General features: G+C 35.1%; 1 protein-coding gene across 3 annotated transcripts in view; it reads right to left on the bottom strand.

The window, feature by feature from the left end:
• Nucleotides 1–19,884, bottom strand: part of LOC148645650 (protein kinase C-binding protein NELL1-like) — a 161,768-nt gene that overhangs the window by 18,334 nt on the left and 123,550 nt on the right. For all 3 annotated transcript variants that reach the window (XM_088611671.1, XM_088611670.1, XM_088611669.1), the window contains one exon: nt 13,551–13,646. In XM_088611671.1, coding sequence (XP_088467797.1) covers nt 13,551–13,646 — 96 coding nt within the window. The remainder of the gene's footprint in view (nt 1–13,550; nt 13,647–19,884) is intronic.

The following is a 19,884-nucleotide window of genomic DNA, read 5'->3' as shown; positions in this document are numbered from 1 at the left end:
ACCAAGTTTCTCCTGCCTGTCTTATTGCAGCTAGACCCAAGCAGATGACTATGCATAGGCTTTTACAACGCTAATTTCAGCAACTCTAGGAAACGCTCATCTTTGTTCTCTCTGCATCAGAGCACTGCCAGGACAGAGCAAACAGCTAAAGGAACCACAGCACAATCTGCTTGAACCTCATCTCCATCTTCAGTATGAAGTTCAAATTCATCAAAAAACCTTTGGCCAACATGTTATAGTCAATATATTGTAACTCTAATCTCATTAACTCTGATCTTTATCATCCCTGAGTGCATGATCAAATTTTTGTAGCACAGAAGATCAATTCACAGATCTGATCTATTACTTTTTATGGTTTGTTTTATATGTTTTGGTGTTGTGTCTGTAAATTGTATGTTGTATATTCTGAATCTGTGTGTGACACCGTACATTTCTATGTGTGACTGATTCTTAACTATTGTCATACCACTCTTGTAATTTACTGTTACAATTTCTAATTACAGTAAAACAAAAAAACTTATCATCACTACTGCACAAATAGTACCAAGATGCACAACTACAGCCTGTGCTAAGTGTGGGTTAGGTACATCCCTCTTTTCTGTGCGCCTGCCACTGACAGTTAAATATTACACTCTTATCCAGGTGTATATGGTGTATTAAGTAATTAAAATAATGGCTTGGACGAAAGAGTTCTATGGAGAAGAAACGCTAAGCAAAGAACTACTGTAATTTAAAAAAGCACAATCTAATTTTCTTAGATTCTAGTTATTGAATAATAAAAAATATTGATCAGTAGAAATTAATTTTCAAGCATCACAAGCAACTGTTTGTTTTTTACCATTTTGTGCTACTGTGAAGGGTGATTGGAGGCTGCCAGACACTACTTAAAAGGTATAATGCTGACATGCTGAATTTCACAACCATTCACACAGCAAAAAGCACCCCTCAGTACCTGTGTGACATTTTTCTGAAAATTGGTTACTAATGTATTTTTTTAAAAGGCCTCCCATTAAAAGACTAATAATCCCAGCAAAAATCTGTCAATGTTAAAAAGACCGAAACTGACCACGTGTAACTGCACGTTTGTAAGTGCAGTGCATTTTCCATAACTTTTTCTTCATGAAGAATTGAGTACTCATTTATAGAAAGCTGTAAACATACTGAGAGGCATTAAAAATGCGACAAATGCTATCTGTTTCAATACTCATTTGTTGCATTTTTAATGCCTCAGTATACTGTATGTTCCCCCTCAAAGAGGCTACAGTAGAAAACATCTTCAAGGAATTTTTAATATGTGGAAACAAAATTCCTTTTTTTTTTGTTTTTTTTTGTATTGTGCAAGTTTTTATCTCCAGGAATCCAATATAGTTTGTCCTATTTCACATTTCTGCCTTTGAGATCCCTGTTCTAGAATGAGTACAGATCCATTTGTTAAAAAACAAGTCACATCAAAACATTTTAAAGAACAAATACACTTGATCAATCTGTGTGTCATTACACACTTCTGTATAATTTCACAAACTGAAATATGCCCGAAATGGGGAAGGACGTACGAAATCAACAATTAATAATGAAAACACCACCAAATAGTAATTAACGTGCCTCAAGCTATGCTACACATTTTGTAGTTCATAGAACGACAAACAAAAGAAAAGAAAGCATGCACTTAGGCCAGAGATATATAGAAGAGAACAAAATAAATTAACAACCAGCAAGAGAGTAACACATTTATCAATAATGTCCTCTAGTCTGAAGGGGGCCAGTTTGTGGCTGATCTGGGATGCCAATGTCATGCTAAATTAGAATACAACTGTGTGCTAAAAAATATCTGACTCATAACACGCCCCAGCCTCAGGCACCACTTGACAATGTACTCATCTGCACAGATGGCAACGCATTTTCATGCTGACAGTCATTACACTAAGGAAGAACTGAAAAAAAAAACTTTGGTATAAATAATAAGCATCATAATGAGCTATTTTCATATTTAGGGGGTTCACATTTCATCACATCCTCTGCATTACAGAAATGTATATTTATAATCTATAAAAAACCTCTGGTATTTCTTTGTGCAATTCCAAGTGACCATTCTAATTAAAAAAGCCCATCATATTAAGTCATTTGACAGAATATTCTGCACATCATTTGATTCAATGTCATAACAGAAAGGCAGGAAAACAGATTTGATGCTTTATAAACGTGCTTAATTCTGTCAAAACAAAAATATACAGTATAACAGTTCACTTGATACATTCTACGGGCCTTTACTGTGTTTATGAAACACAGACAAAAGATTCCAAAATAAAATTCCATTTAAATATCTTAACCAGTATTTTGATATAAGAGATTACATAGTCACTCCATATCCGATGTACAGTATATACAATCATCAAGCACTTATTCCACTGACCAAAAAATTAACTTAAAATGCTCTGGTTTTTATTGGTCATACTTTTCAGGTAGATTCATCTAAGATAATTCATATCTTAAGCCTTAGATAGGGATATTGCTGGTTTAATCTATATATGCCAGATTTAAAATTCTACTCTGCATTCCCTGGGCTTTATTCCAATTCTCCTTAAACGGAATTTTAGTTTGCTGAAATAATGGAAATGTCTAACTGTCTATCAAACGGGTTTTCCGTTTTCTATTTGAGCATCTTTGATTCATTAGAGAATATGGAATTAGGAATGTGGTCCTTCATGTCATTCCGACATAACATGTTTAATCCTGTCTGACACGTGCATTCCTTTACCCTCAGAGGACGTTTGAAAATTGGTTTCTTTTCACTTGTTTTCTTTCTTCCCCTTGTTGTTAACCGAGATATTAGCTGATGTGAATCCAGTGGGTGATCTACAGCTGGCTGAGTTGGAATACTGTGAATTGCAACCCACCATAATTCACATTTATTGTTCATTTAAGCCTGCAAAATCAATACCCACAAACCATTTCCCCATTGGTCCTTCATTCTACAGTAGAATAGCTCTTAAAAATTAACAAGTCCCTTTATGGATGTAACCTTCACAGAGGGATGATATGGATTTTGCAGTGGGGCTGCAATGATAAATAGTTGTCTGCTGTGTGAAAGGGATCTACTCCATATAATGAAGCTGAAAAAAGTACCACATTGTGGTAAAGCGATCTGTGCAGAAACCACTGAGTAACTCCTCTGTGTTTTAGGATGTGCCTTTGCAAGCAAATGAGAAAGACTGTAGTACCTTTGTAGACTTCATGCAATTTATCTGGAAAGTTGCAACAAAACACAGTATCATATTTTGACAGAGCAGTATTATTAGAGATAATCATTTCTGGGTAGAAATGAAAAGCAATGGTAAAAAAAAAACAATAATAGTCCAATTCTGAAATAGGAACAAAAGCAATTTTGATTCAAAGACTTTGCACGCTATGGCCTGATCAATGTGTTTAGAGTTTTTTGTCCCTATTGTGAAAATGCACCATGATTATTTTGCTCTTGGGGGGTCTTCATGGAATGTAGTTTTGGGAAGAATAATTTACATTGCATTCCTGTATTGTACAAAGCGAGCCGGATGTGGATTCTGTATATCTGCAGCTAATACAGTATGTGGTATGTATTGGTATTCTGTATCATAAATGAGTTCATTCCCTAGAACATCTAAACCACCACTTGGCAGAATGAGTGAGTAAACAGAGAAGCAGTACACTAATATATACTGTAACAACTGTTTTACAAAGAACAGTTATTACACAGTACATTAGAGAATTACCTTGTTTTAGGTACTGGACATCAATACCATATCTGCAAGTTTAGCTTTAAGAGTTTTTTTTTTAAGTTTTAAGTTAGTTTTTTTTTTTTCATTTTTACATCACAGGGTTTAATCTGTTAGTGTACTATGTATACACATTCATGTACTATATTTCCGTATCGATATTAAAATCTAATTCGACTGCAAACTTGAAAACATACTTGTTCTTAGTCTTAATCAACATTTGGTTTCAATCTTAAAATAACTTTTAAAGTTTTGGGGGGATTTGACAGTTTCGCAAATTAAAAATAACTGAAACTAACACACAAAGGTACAGTTCAGAACGTAAAAACACTAGTGGAATGACAAAATACATTTTATAAACAAATCTTTGTATAATTTAATTCTTAAAATGTATTATCCAATAATAATTGTTTGCATTGATACAGCACGTTTCAACCAAAAGCACTTTACATTTGGGTGGGATCCCATGGTATTAATGATTTGCCAGTAATATTTAGGATGTGCCTCAGTACATCAGATGTCAGGTGAAGAACTGAGTAATTGCTTGCAATTAAATTAATTAGGGAATTGAGGGGACAGATTGTACAAGACTCAAGTGGAATTCAGCCAGGGTATTGTAATAATGCCCCTCTTTTGAGAAGTACCAAGTAGACAGAACCTCATGTGAAGTTTGCCACCATCTACAGCACTGTGTCCCTTGTCACTACTCTGGGGCCATGATTTGGATCGTCTGGTCCAAAAAAAGAGCAACACCAACTGGTCAAACACGACCACGTACATCATTTTGCAAAATGAAAGCAAAGAGGTTTCATTTATCCTAGTTTTAGGAAAAAATCCAATAGGCATACAGTATATCAATGGGCCAATGTCTTCGACTTCTCTTCATTTCCTGTTCACGGAAATAACTCTGTTATTTAGTTCTGGTTTTGAATAAAAAATAGATAACTTGAATTGGATGAAATGGCGTTGGACCAATTCAGAGACAGTTCCAATCTGTGAAAGGTGCGATCTTACCATTGTTACTGTGGCACAATACAAAGATGTATATTAAGGAAACATTTAAAAGGTAACTCCTCCTCTGAAGTTAGTGCTTTTGTTTTCAGAAATACTCCTCTTGAAGAATGAGAGAAAAAGAAACAGTAGACAATTGAACAAAACATTTTCACTCTGGCCTTGAAGTTTTAATCTTAAACATGGTTTCGAGGAAAGAAAAAAATAATTCCACCATGCCTCAGATCTGTTTCATTTCTTACATCCCATAAGAAAAGTGCAAGGTCAAAGCCAAGTCTGTTATTTATTAAAGGCTGCAGGTAAAAAGAAAAAAGGCAGACTTCAATCTCAGAGTTCCCAGCTCAGAATTTACTCTCCAAACTCTGTTGCTCCACTTGAAGCATTCAGGCATCCACAGACTGATGAAGGTAACCCAGGCTCAGGGTGTATATGCGAGATAAACATATGAATTGAAAATAACTGAGTTAGGCAGTTTTATTGTGCTACTTTGGCTGTCAGATGCTACACTGACTTGAGAGAAAAGAAGATAACTACTACTCCACTATTTTTCTTTGAGACATTTCCTATGGAGTATAAAGCAGTTTTTAAAGGTACATAATTTCCCTGTGTTTATATTTTTGTCTGTTGCACTATTCAACATGTCTATTTGTGGCACTAGAGAAATGTTACATATACTGCGTAACAGTACTGGCACTCTTCTGCACTGAAAAACTACAGAACACTTTTAATCCCTAGTATACTGAAACATCTTCACTCTTATTTTATTGGGATTAGTATTTATATAAGGCTTTGAATAACGCACTACAGTCCCACTGTATTAGCATTTCCGAATGAATGGTGGTTGAGAACTAGCATCTGACAATATAAAAATAAAGAAAAATTAAGAAAGCAATGCGATATTCTAAAAACAATACAAAGACGATAAACCTAACTGAAATTAAAAGGTTTAAGCACAAAAATGGAAGGTTCAAAATGTTTATAGAATCAGTATGTCCCATGTAACATCAATGAACTGCTGAATTTAAGTCTTCCTACAAGGGAGGAATACTGCAGGCATTTTTTTAGTACTTCAGTGAAGTGTGAACTGATCCTGTTTGTATTTGTGGGATATACATTACGTAGTTTTACTGAAGTGTAAGAATAAGATATTTGATGATTCTCAAACAACTTCCGGAGGGGATTTCAAACTTTCCTATCCGACGTTAGCTGAGCTTTTAAGAAAGAAAGGCTGGCTAGAGACAGAATTGCACTTGAGCTGGTCAGAAAAGAGTCACCCCTGAACGGTCTTGTCACACTCAGGAAGGGTGGATGGATTGTGTACTGCAGTACTGCATTCTAAGATGATTCCATTATAAATGAAAAATTATTTTAAATCAGTTAGGGAGAGTTGTTTTTTTAAATAGTAATGCATAACGATGATTGATTATTTATATAAAAAGTTCCAAGTTGATGGGAGAAATTGTTTAAGAGGTTATATTATTACTTAACATAATGATTCACAGATCATTGCAACTGATTACATCGTAAATGTTCCCCCCAACTTAATTTTGAAAAGTAATCCCTTGCACAATCTCTCTCTTTCCTAGCGTTAATCCCACATCAGCAGGGTCCGCTTGTCGGCACACCAGTCTCCATTTGGTGGTTTGAAACAAATCTTTGAGCTGACGTTGCCATTAACTGCGACCGAGAAATACTCCAACCGGCGCGTCGCTCCACCTGTCATCGGAGTGCAATCCCTTGCACAAGTAATTTTAATTAATTTAAAAAAGTAACTTTTCACACCCTACCGCTGTTTTAGATACTATTCTTTCTAGACATTGTCAGCGTTATGTCTATTAAGACACATAGAAATATATCGTGCATGCACTTTCATCTGAAGAAGCCAGTTGGTTGTGCAAATCTCCAATACTCTTTATTGCATGACTGAGTCACTGCGAAGTTAGCCATGATTTAGAGAGTATTTATTGGTGGTGAGCAGTGACCTAAACGCATCATATGGGGTGTAGTTATTCTTAATTCTGTCTGAAAGTTTCATTCATATTCATTACTTTTACGGTGGAAAAAAATGCATGTCTTTAGTAGGACAGCTTCAGCAGGAACAGTGTTTAAGGGTCATGTGATACTAGAGCAGCAACCCATGCAGACAAACACAGTACTGTATGTGCTACATGAAAACAGACAAATCCTGCATTGCCATAGGCAAAAATGATCTATGATCCAGAAAGTACTTATTTATAAATGGATAAAGCACATCATAGCATCTGTAGCCCCAATACAATTCTATTGTATAGACAATATATAGATCTGGAGGTAGTTCTATGAAAGAGTGAAAGAACATACTCGAAGTGCAATTCTTTCCACATTATATATCTTTCACGTACAGTATACTAAAAATCACAGGCAACAGCTGAAACTGAAAAGAAAACCGGTAAAGAACTGAGGAGTGTTCTAACATAAAAGGGGGAAAATGCAATTTAATGCAAATAGAAAGGCAGGGGAAGCAATTAAGCTGTGCTGAGCTCCAGGTTAGAAAAGTGAGAGGTTACATGTATTAATAATTGCAGGAAGAATTCATTAAACTAGCACCCGTGACAAGTTTTGATGCATCAGTTTACTTCCATTTACTGCTGCTCAGAATCTTAACAACCTATGCCTAAAAAAACATTAAGTAAATTCTGCTACTGGTGTATTGTCCATTAGCTGTTTCAGAACATGATCACTAAAACACAAGATGCTTCTCCCCAGGAGAGGACAATCAGGAAGGAGTAGATTAAGTACTGTGCTCTCTTTTCACGTAACTATGGTCATTTTCTTCTTGAAACAATACCTTTACCACCACCCAATTTGCAATCAAGTAAAGCAAAGTACCTACTGACATTTGAACTAAAACTGCTTTTAAACCAGAGAGACTATAGACTCTAAGATAGAAAGACCAAATCTGAATAAATCAGAATGAAGACAAATATCCTTTTCTACATAGAAATTATAAATAACCCTTAGATTATATGTATAATGTAATTCAAAACTGATTTACAGCATATCCAGCCAGAGAACTAACCTTAAAGCAGTTTCTTTTCTATCAATATCAAGCAATATATTTCTTATTCCATTAGGTTTCGGTGGCTTTTAACTTCCAGAATTCTCTGTTGAAGTCAAATTAATTCTCACAGAAGTATTTAAAAATCAAGACAGTCAACCAAACTAAAAACTGGTCTGAAGTCCCAGCAGAACACCTAAAAATGGACTTGTAGAACTCATTAGTGATCAAAAGCTCTCACACACACAAACAAAAAGCTGTTTGTCTATGTAGTCGAAGGAAAGACAGATGGGTATGATAGCCTTCGTTTATCATGGGAATGTGCGACGAAGCAGAAAAAACAACAAATCTTCAAAACACCCATGGCCAAAGTCACAAGTCCAGAGGGAACAAACTAATTACTACCAAGACGTGCTACTCTTTGTTTTACAAGCACCTGCTTTTGAAGTACTCAGAATGATTTCCATATTTGAGACTTTGATTTCACTATAAAGCCTTTTTAACTTTTTTCTTACAAAAATGATTGAAATTAATTATTTTTAAAACACTTCATGCTTAGTCCATTTTTAATCTCTTCAAAAAAATGACAAAAATAGACAAATGTATGGGAGGATTTAAATTATGTATCCACATTTCAATTGATCTTATCACTACTGCAAACAAGGTTCTAGTAAGCTGGTTAGTCTGATCAAGGTTTTGTTATTTTTAGTATTTTTTGTAAAGTTACATTGTCTATTGTCTCCTTTAACAAAGAGGAATGCCTGCAGAAATGCGGAGCATTAAATTGTTCTCTACAATACAGTTACAGCACAGAACAGCTGCCCTAAAGCCTTACCATTTTTTAGCTGTGACTTAGACAAACCTCCTTAACAGCAGCAAGTCTCCATGACCCTTAATTATTGGCTTTCCATCTCAATACTCTGATTCAATAATAAAAGTGCTTTGTTGCATAAAGATAATGTCATGTGGATTTTTCAAAGAGTGCATTTTGCATGGAAATGAGGTAATCTCTTGCTTTATACTTATTTAAAAATCAAGATTCCATTGTTACTGTACAGTATGTACCCGAGTCACATTCTGAAAATAGTCTGAATTATTTCTAAACAGAAAAATGACACTTTGGTTTAACTTGTAAACTTAGTGAGAAACAGAGTTAGTTTGTACCTAAAGTTTCAGATGTTGACAATTTTAGCTCGGGCTATAATGTTAGGCAACAGTGACAGAGATTCCTCAAGCAACCAAGCACAATTGCTGAGCCTGGGTGGAGGGAGCATTAGTTGGCCAAGGTCTCCTTGCCCTTGTCAAGACAGTGAAAACTATGACCAGCCAGGCCCTTCAACTTTGCAGTGACATCACTCGGAAACTGATTTCTCTCCTGCTAAACACCTTGGGGTTTGTGGTGTGTCAAACAGCAATTTGCTCCGACGGCTGGGCCTGTTCTCAGTCTCCTCTGCAGGACAGGTGTTGTAACTATCAGGCCAAGTGATAAATAACTGTGACTCCAAACCGGGTACAAAAATATGAAATAATTGGCAATTCCACATTTTTTGCAGAAAGAAACAAGGGTTTCTGTAGGAGTGCTACAAAAAAATCTTCAGCCCATTAGCTTTAGAATATAATGATGCACTTTCCTTGCTGTTACAAGTGTTTTGTTTTCATTCCAGAGAGGCTTTCATATACTGTACATAAATTATTTGAACAGGAGCTACAGAATACTACACAATACACAATTACATTGCATCTTAATATAAAATAGTTCAAGTAGGTACAGTAGCTGCGTCAGCATGCGTAGGCTGCAAAGGAACAAGGTTTAGTTCATGCTGAAAAGAGAAGAAAAGCTGTGGAGACGAAACGTTGTGTTTCCATTCTTCTCTTTTCAGCATGGAATAAACCTTTACTTGTTCCTTTGTATCTTAATATGAATGAGTTACCAGTAGATGAAAAGTTAATACCAATTTTGAGGCCACACAAGTTATGACACTTTAAACTGTTTTCAACTCAAGACTTCAAAATATGAAAGATTTCAAAAGATAGTGAATGCACCTGTCTACCAAATAACTCTATCACCTCTGCTGTGATTGAAATTAGAATTATTAAAAAACAAAATTAAAAACCCCATTAAAGGGTGTAGGTCATTTTGTCCACTAACATGTTTTTGACTAGTGAGTTCTGCTCAGATGGAAAGTGTATAGGGCCAATGGTATAATATATAGATAACGGTATAATAAAAGATTTTTGTGAGACCTTCTTATTCTATGGTCAATGTTAAAAAGAATAGAAGAGCCATTTGCAATCAAGCACCTACAAACTGCTTAACCAGCAAAGGTAATGAGTGACATGAACGGATGGTCAATATATATGTACTACTTTATAATGAAATGGTTTAGTCAGCCAAAAACTCGAAGGAGACCTTCAAATGAAAAATGAAGTTGTTTGCATCAAACAGTAATTTCTCATCAGGCGCCTGTCTGCTGTACGAAATGCTATTTTAATTTGAATATATCTTCAATCACAATTCCAGGCCCCTTTAACATTCCATATTACGACGTTCCAAATCATTGCACGAGTGTGAAAATCTGAAATTACAACCTTCAGCCCAGAACCACCTATGTAAATCCTTTGCTCTTCATAGAGCAGGGTCAGGAAAATAAGACTGAACCATTTTTAATGAAATTACAGACATGAAGAGATTTTTGAATAAAGATAATTGACTAATCTATCATATCTGAGTCATAAAGATGAGGCTTGTAGTTAATCTAAGAATACATAGCTCCTGTTTGTGTTGGCATATTTAATAAGGATTCATGTACCACATTTACTTATTACTAATTCTAACATCTAAAAATGTAGTAAAAATCCATTTCATAAAATGTTTTTTTTGGCACAGTGATGGGTTCCCTAGAACTGAATTTAAAAGAAGATTTCACTTTTATTATATGCCACTGGTGCAAAATTATGTTACATACTGCAGCTCTAATTATTATGTTATCTTTAACTGCCTTGTTGATTTAATACACCAAAATATGAACATTTATTATTATTTGCATATAGTTATATAAATTGAACTGTATAAATTGTGTTCTTTTGAAATTTCATTTCTGTTATGATATGCTAAATCCAATTTGGTAAAATCTCTCCATATTTTTAACTTTAAGCTGCTTCTGTAATTAACTGGCTCCTTTGTATTTCAATCACATAACTCAAATTTTGGCTTGTGCATGAAGCTTGAATCAGAATTCAACTCAGGACTTTTAATACTATCTTTCCTTTTTGTCTAACTATACTGTATATTTGTACAGTTGCAGTCAGAGGCACATCCTAACTATATACTGTACAGTATGTTTGATACTAACACATATCTAGTGTTGTTTGTTGTTGCAAATTTTCACTTAGTAATATGGTCTGATTATTTGATTGGCTGGAAAAATATAAAAATACTTGTGTCCATGCCTAAAAAATACTAGTAATGCTTTGTATTAGATGTAGAAGATGATTCTAAAAGTCTGATACATGCTTTGTAACCAAAGTGATTCTTAGAAAGGCATACTTATAAAGCATATTTTCGTGTTGATATTGCTTAGTGAGAAAAGTATTGAAAAATACTGAGATAAGGACAAAACTAAAAAACCTTTATTCAGTTTACAACCTTGATGTGTTAAGCTCTTGTAATTGGTCATAAATATACAAGGATTAAAATATATTTCGCAACATACCCCAGTAATAATGCATCATCAAATTATTATATAACTACTTTACCATTAATGAAGTGCATCTTTATGATGTGAACTTGAAAAAAAAACTTAAAAATATGAAGTTTGTCAAGATGAAACAATCATGAGTTCAATTAAATTAATCTAGACCTCAAGGTGAAACTCAAAGCAAAGACATATTCTAAATCCACGTACACACAACAATGTAGCATCTAAAGAATTAGGTAACAGAGACTACTGTGTTCTTACTACTTACTAAATCGAAGCAAATATACCAAAAAATGCCAAAAATGATTAATAACATTTTGCAAAAGTGTGACCGAAGAGGTGGATACAACACAGGATGATACAAACAGCGCTGTCAGGAGAGTGAACGGATGAGTAACTAGTGGTTCAAGTCAGGACTTTGTCATTAACCCAATGTAATAGGATTCCCCCAACCCATGTAGCAGAAATAGCCAGTGCACAAGTTAATGTCAGCCAAGGTATTTTTGGCCTGTTGCTTTAACTCCCTGGGGGTGATAAGTACATATGAATCCTGCAGTTGCACTGTAATCACATCCTCCTCCAATCACTGTTAACTCGCCTCTAAAGCGCCATGGTGCTTGCGCTCCTACCTCGCCTTTGTTTTCAAAACCTTCTCTTGGCTCTTCACGACATGAACCACGGAACTTGCCTTTGACCACGTCTCTCGCCTAGCCCTTGTTTGCTCTGGTAGCTACAGTACCTGTCACCTGACCACCTAAGGTATCGCACAGTGTCCCTCCTCCCGATTGCTCAGCGGGTCATTCGTGACACAATGCACGTGCAAGAGGGCTGCAGACATGTGCCAAACTGAGTTTTAATAAGCAAATCGAAATTGACAGAAATGAAAAGAAAAAGATACTTTGAAATGAAAACGATGGATGGAACAATGCATAACACGGATGACATTTCTAAATTTTTTCTGTCGGATTTTGGAAGAAACAAAAGTCTGCAGAACAAGATAATTTTAACAAAGTCTTACAGATGGTTTTGAAAGTTAAGTTTCCATGACAACTGTGATTTTTGTTCATGGGAGATGACATAAGGTGAAGTAATTTCCATTGCAATTTTGTCTCTGTGGCATGAGAGATTTAACTCTGAAGATAAAGGGTCAATTTAACTTAGAATAACAGCATTTAAGTTTTAGAGTTTAATGTAATTCTTTTTTGTTTTCAGAGCATAGATATTTTTTAGAATGGTGTGCTCATAAAAATACAAGGCACAAGAGGACAAAGATCAAGTCCTAAGAATTAGGAAATAATTAAGAATTATGTTTTCATGCTGGGCATGAAGCAAAAATTATTTCAATTAAAAATAGCAAAGCTACAGTATTTGGAACTTTTCCTCTGCAAATTGCTGATAAAAATACATGTAATTTTTGTCAGTAATCTCTAGTGGGTTTCATTACATTTAAACAACAGTCACAAATAAACTATTTTCCACACAATAACCTTGAGTTTATCAACCAGTGTCTCTGCAAACCTCATGTCTTCAGAAGAGGAGAGCAACAGGTACAGTACAAACGAAAAACTGTTCCTATCTTAGAATATCTTGCTCCAGTCTCATTTTGATTACTAACAGGCAGATACAAATTTCCCACAATGATCACAGAAATGCCCCTGGGAACAAAAGACCACTCTGTTGGTACAGTGCAGAATTTCAGGAGCTGTTTTAAAAAAGCAATTCTTCTGAAGAAATACCATTGGGATGGAAGGTAACAATTCTCAGAAGTACCTGTTCCCTTTTCCATTCTGACTTTTAATATGGTGATTAGGATGTTTGCCATGTCTGAGGATGGAGGGGCAACCATGTGCTGTTTCCAGAATATACTCCAACTTGTCACAGCTCCACGACACTCGATAGATGGATTTGCCATAAGGTTTTGGGCCAGTGCAAGGGTTTCTAAGTTACGCAATTTCAATATGCAGTATTATTTAAAAGGGGATCTCTTAAATGACATCAACAAATTGCTAATAAAGCACAAGGAACTGTAGACGTGTATGCAATAAGAAGTCCTACCTTTTTCACAGTGACTACCTGTGAAGCCGGAAGAGCAGACACAGGTGTTTGGCGCCACACAGGTTCCCCCACTTCTGCAGCCTTCCTCACAGAATGCTAGAGATGAGAAAGATCGACCCATTTATTATTAGTAATATTAATTTGTGCAGCCAATAAGATCCAAAGCAACCAGCATTAAGTCCAGTCAATGAACTGTAAAAAGGTAACAGTGTAAAATATAAAAAGAATGGGTTACACATGATCAGTTAATCATTCCAAGACTCAAAATAAAACATCAGAAGAAACAAAACCATAAATGGTACACAGATTATTCCATTACTCACTGAGATACAGTATGTCTTATTATTAACCAGGGATTAACACCACAAAAGGATCCCCTTAATGCTGCTTTTATTAATAAAATATTCTTAAATACCATTGGTAAATCAATTGTACTAGAATTTTTCATCAATATTACATTGTAGGTTAATAGTATTTGATAATATTTTGAGATTTAATTTTTGGGCTTGAAATTAAAGGATATGTGTCGTATTAAAAGCAAGTTGTTTTTTGTCACTTATTTTTGCGTTGCTGACTTGCTCTCAAGACCAAGAAAGAAATTAACTTTAAAATTTTAGTGTTAGAACTAACCACTATCTTAAAGGTTAAGATTAACCTTTAGTTAGTTTCCACCTGCACTTTTGTTTTAAAATTTGCACTGTGGCAATATGAGAACAGCAAAGTCTGTTTTCTGGGCTGTCTGTGCTATTGCTGTTGCTATTGCTTCAAATACTACATCTACACCACATTCAGTATGTACAGCTAGTACAAATATAAATACGTAGGGCCTTAAACTCAAACACAAAAAATACATCTGTCTCTTACAGTTAAGTAAGATATTTACATAGAATGCATACTAAATGCTAGAAGTATTAGTTTTTTTTGTCATCTTTAGAAAAAAGGCTCTTTCCCTTCAATTGCCAATATGTATCTTTAAGTGATATTTCTACATGGAATAACTGGTCAGTTATAGTAACATAAAATATGTTTTAGAAAATTAATTTCTCATCACCTTAGGAAAAAAAACAGCTCCTTTCTCTTCAATTATTCACACCTTGCCTTAATTGATCATTTCCATATGGAACAACTGGTCAGAAATGTTTAATTAAGTTTAGGAAATGAATTAATTGAGGATTAGGATTTAAGAAGTATTATGATTTGAAAGATTAGTGTCTGTGAAAAAATAATAAGTTTCTATTTATAGTAAATAAAGCATTTTGTCAGCGGGTTTTTGAATACCCAAAGAGGGTTTCTACTTATGAGATTAAATATACCCCCAATACAGTTATTCAATACAATCATTTCAGCTCTTTATGGGATAACAAATAAATAAACAAACAGTGTGGTGTCTTATGTCAAAAGCTATTACTTCCTTTTAATTGGTCTCACTCCCCAGTTTGAGCACTTTTATCATCTGATAATTAGAATCCTGATTGGTTCTGCACTAATAATCTGTACACTTAAAATTAATTACAGTTATACTGAGTCGATTTATCTATTTCTATAATTATCATTTTACTTCCATCAGCAGAAAATAAGCTTGTCATACTAATGACATCAATTAAATGAAAAGCTATATTCTCTTGTGTCCCTGCTAGATGTTGGAATTCTCCAGTGAAAGTGGCAATTGCACTGTATATATTTCTGTAACCTCAAGGTGAGGCACAGCTGTTGGAGAAGATGTTGCTGTTTGACTGCTGGAGTGATCTACAATGGGGTGTGAATTTAGGTGTGCAAGAGGACACTTAACTTCATTCCTGACATGGAGCTTCAGATTAAGCTCAGCCCCAGGATAGTGGTTAAATGCAAGATGGGAATCTGCCTCTGCCCCCTTCAATTTATGGTAAACGCTGTCATTTCTTTCACATTGGCTGCATTCAATGATGACTGAAAGTAACAAGTATAATTTTACACTTTTTGTATTACTATCTCAAATCTCCTGAGGACATTCTGATTAAAAATAATGAAAGTGCCATCAAGACGACAGAGAGATCTTCTGACACAAATCAAAGGAATATTTTGGTTTTCTACAACTATATCACATTTGAGTACTATTATTTAGACAGTATTTAATTATTTTGTAAGGGGCAGATAAATAAGATTTGATTCATGGTATGGTAGTGCTGTATAAGTCCAGCTATTTTTTAATTACTGTAAATAACATTCATTCATAATGCTATTATTAGGCATTGAAGGTGATATTTGAGTTTCTTTATTATGATTACGAATATCTATAAAGAGACAATTAGTAACTGAATTTTATATATGTTTGTTAACTATGTTTCAGTTACAAACAAGAGGTGTTTATTTTTTGTAATACTACAATAAGTCACGTTTTTAGTTCAAACAAGGGGCAACATTGGCACTGAAATTAACCATCTCCTCACAATATTCTCCATTTATAGTTATGGTGATCCCATGCTTGAATCACTGGGACCTGTAATACTTTCATTTTATCATACTGACAGATATGATTCAATAGTCTGGTCTAGAACTAAAGCTTCCGTCACAGATACAATGTGATGTCTCTACAGCATGAGTTCTCTGCATGTTCCATAAACATGATTTAAGACATCACAGTAGGAATAATTCTCAACGTGTACAGTAAAACGTAATCTTAAAGTGTGGAAGAAACCAAATGTAAAATATTACACATTGTGCATGTAACACTAATTAAAAAACCAAGAGCCTATTGCTATGTGTGTTGGCAATCTTACTGAAAGATCAATCCCAGATTTCTAAGACAGTACAGTGTTTGCTGAAAAAAATCATATCTAAAAATCTGGTACTACAGTACATTAGGACTTGGAGTAAACCAGCATCATTAATAACAAGAGCATAATTTGAAAAATCATTAAATCTGCCAAAACAGTTAATAGACTGAGCTTAGTGTAAAAGATGTAAAATTGTAATGTGAAAGTGAATGCAAATGATAGTTGTAGTAATGAACATTTTATTATAAATATTGTCGTCAGCAATAATGAAATACCATCAGAGTCCCATTTAGATAATGAATGTACAGCTTTTTACCACATCCTACAATCTTGAGCATTAGGCACTTTTAATAGAACTGCTGGCAAGGGACTGAAGATTATAAAGATATCAGTTCTATCCTTTTTTACATTGAAACGTACCTTTAAAGGTAGTAGAGAAGACAGTCTAAAGTGTGTAGTTAAAGGACAACTACTTTTGAAAAGATTACGTACAAGAACAGCATTTCCAGGTTTATGGATGAAACATGGTCAAAACACTGATCAAACAGGCAAAAAGGCAGTAGTTCAGCCAGTAAATGTGCACAACTGAGTGCAGTTTGAGCTGCATGATCTTGGGATCAAGCCTGCGTCATGTCACCAGCTGACCGCAACCGGCATTCCCCAAACAAGTAAGGTGAGATTAGTTGGTCACATCTCTCTTGGTGACACCACTACCCCTGACATTCATTGCTACTTGGAGATAAGATGGTAGGGAAACTCCTTTCCAATATAATCAGCACTGAGGGGAGGTGTTGCCTTTAATGCGTTAATAGACAAATTCTCAGAGGGTGGGAAAGTCTGGGAAATCTGTACAGTATGTACCTCCTCTCCTGTGTGCGGTGGCAGGGTTTGTAGCCGATATGTGAAAACACATTTGGTCATTCCAAATCAAGTGGGCCTATCTGGTGATATCTGTTGATTTTAAATTAAAACAAAATGGCAACTTGTAGTTCAGCAGTCCATTCAAATTCTAATTACAACGAGATGGGAGGGGTAATATAAATTAATAGCATACTTAATATTTTTGTGTTTGGTGTTAACTTGCCTTGGTTGAATCAGTAATAGCCCTTCGAATGAACCAGAGAGGCTGCTGGAATGGTGAAGATGGGGAGGTGTGAGGGCTGCTAGAAAAGGTTGTGAGCAAAGGGGGCACAGGTGTATTTGTGTGTCAGAGAGCGAAAGTGCAAAATTACCACTTGACTGCCTCACAAAATTCAGTTTTAACACCACTAATAATTAGGATGTCAGTGCTCAAAACCTGTCTAATAACTGACAACTTACCATGATTACTGAATTTGAACTTCAGTAACAGAAGTCCCACATATTATTAAAAGGTTATTTAGCATCAAAATTAAACACCTTTGTACAATTTAGAATTTATTAAACTACTGAAATGCTTAGGGAGTTGGCAAGTGTGACAGGGAAGCAAATCCCCATCGCTGGCATTTGATAAGACAAATGCACTTATCACTAAAAGGTCACTCACTGCCAAGGTGAAATCTCAATCCCTTAGCTCACCCACCACCCTCAGGGGTGGAGCTGTTACGACACTGAACCTAAAATTACCTGTTTCCAAAAGTACACCTCACACTTAAAATAACTTGCAATTCACACTTGTCAAGGCCAAGGATATTTCACATTCATTTTAAAACTGAGGTGAATTAAATGAGGAATACAGGAATATCTGATTTTGTTCACGTAGCTGAGACATCAAACGGGCTCTGTTGAGAATGACTAATTATTGTCCACAATTTTCAATTACAACATCTTACAGTTTTGTGTTGAGAATTTAATCTCACAAAACATGAGTTTACAAGATATTAAATGATAAGAAGCAATTTTAATGACACTGATGCTTAAAAATAAACACCAACAAGTCTAAGTTGCTTAGCACAAAATTGCATTCACCACAGCTATCATAGGTCTCACAGGTCTAATATATTCTTACAAAACAGCAGCAATATATCTTCATAATGATGTTTTTTTAAACAATGTGTACAGCTATCATCAATATTGGATGGTTTTAAATACTAACCTTGCCTTTATGAGGAAGAAAAAACACTAAGCAGGATAACTTGCAGTAGCTCATGTCATAGAACCAAAGCACAACCTTAGATTAGACATTTGGATACAACCATCCTCAGAACAAGGACATGTGGATTATGAAGCCCAAGCTCTAAATCAGGCCTCCCTTGAACATACTCTCTCTTTATAGCGGGAAGTTACAGTGTTGGACAGAATCCAGATTTGTATGTGGTGCAGTGCATCAAATGAACCTGTATACAAATTTGTAGAGCATGTTCCCTCACAAGCCATTACATTAAACTTGGAAAGTTTAATCTCTGAAAAGGGATTCAAAAGACTGTCAATTTTTACAGAAACGAAATTAAATCACGTTACACTGTGATAGTACCAAGATACTTATTTTGTACCCAAAGTACAAGAAGTACTTCAGACTCATCACAGAAGAGATGAGAATCTGCCTACTGGCTTGTAACAAAACACACCTCTCAGACAAGCACTGAACAGCACTTCCACTTTTGCATCAACCAAGAATCCTTACTAGCACTAAAGCAATTTTAAAACCTTTTTTTATAAGCAAGCAAAATAGGAAAAAAATCCAAATGAAGTGATACCTTGTTGTGCAGGTGCATTTATAGATGAATTTGCACTGTGCAGATCATCCTGCCATCTGAATGGACTCTAGGTCCACTATTGACCTACAATGTTGTGTTTGTGTTCAGATGCTGCATTTGTTTTCTGGTGTGCGCATATCTGCAATTGTATTATACTGGTGCATGATAGACATTTTAAGTCTTTCTATCGCTTTGTAACATGGGGCAGATATAATATTTTAGATAAGATATGTATAGCTTCCGACTATGAATAGTTTTATGAGAATAAATGCAAGTCTGCTCCTCACAAACTATATTGGCAAGATTCATGGACAGAATATTGGATTTTGTTTATACTTGTGCAACATGCAGATACATATGCACAGAGTGCACCTTAAATCTGAAGCCATTTTGGCTTGAACTAGTCAACAAAGAATTTTTAACTTGAAATATATCTGGTCTGTAAATGGACTATGTGCGCGTGTGGTGGGATTTAATTAATTTGCATTTTCACATGACATTTGTCTGAACATGCAAATCTATTTTTTGATATAGGCAGAAATGAAAATAGTTACAGATATGGGAAAACAATTGAAAACCACAGGCATGGAAACACATGGAACACTTGTGTAAATATACTATAAGTTATCACATTATAAATTCTAATTTTTGACCCATATCAAAGAACATTGAAAATTGATCACATGGCAATATATGGGAAATCATGAATGGGGTTGTTTCCAGAAGTATGTTTGCTAAGTGCCACCAAAAAAGAGCGAAACCTGTACAGAAAATGTTTTGCTTTTTCCCCTATAATGTACACAATTAAAATCACTTCGAGAAGTTCATAAGATGTGGATTTCCTGTTAATTCATTCTTACTACGCTCTTGTCAATGCTCTCTGTGAATCTCTCATTTTCTAAGCAA

The sequence above is a fragment of the Lepisosteus platostomus genome, chromosome 18 (assembly GCF_059453375.1).
Source record: "Lepisosteus platostomus isolate fLepPlt1 chromosome 18, fLepPlt1.hap1, whole genome shotgun sequence".
NCBI lineage: Eukaryota > Metazoa > Chordata > Actinopteri > Semionotiformes > Lepisosteidae > Lepisosteus > Lepisosteus platostomus.
The sequence above is the reverse complement of the archived record's forward strand: the minus strand, read 5'-3'. Positions and strand labels throughout refer to the sequence as shown.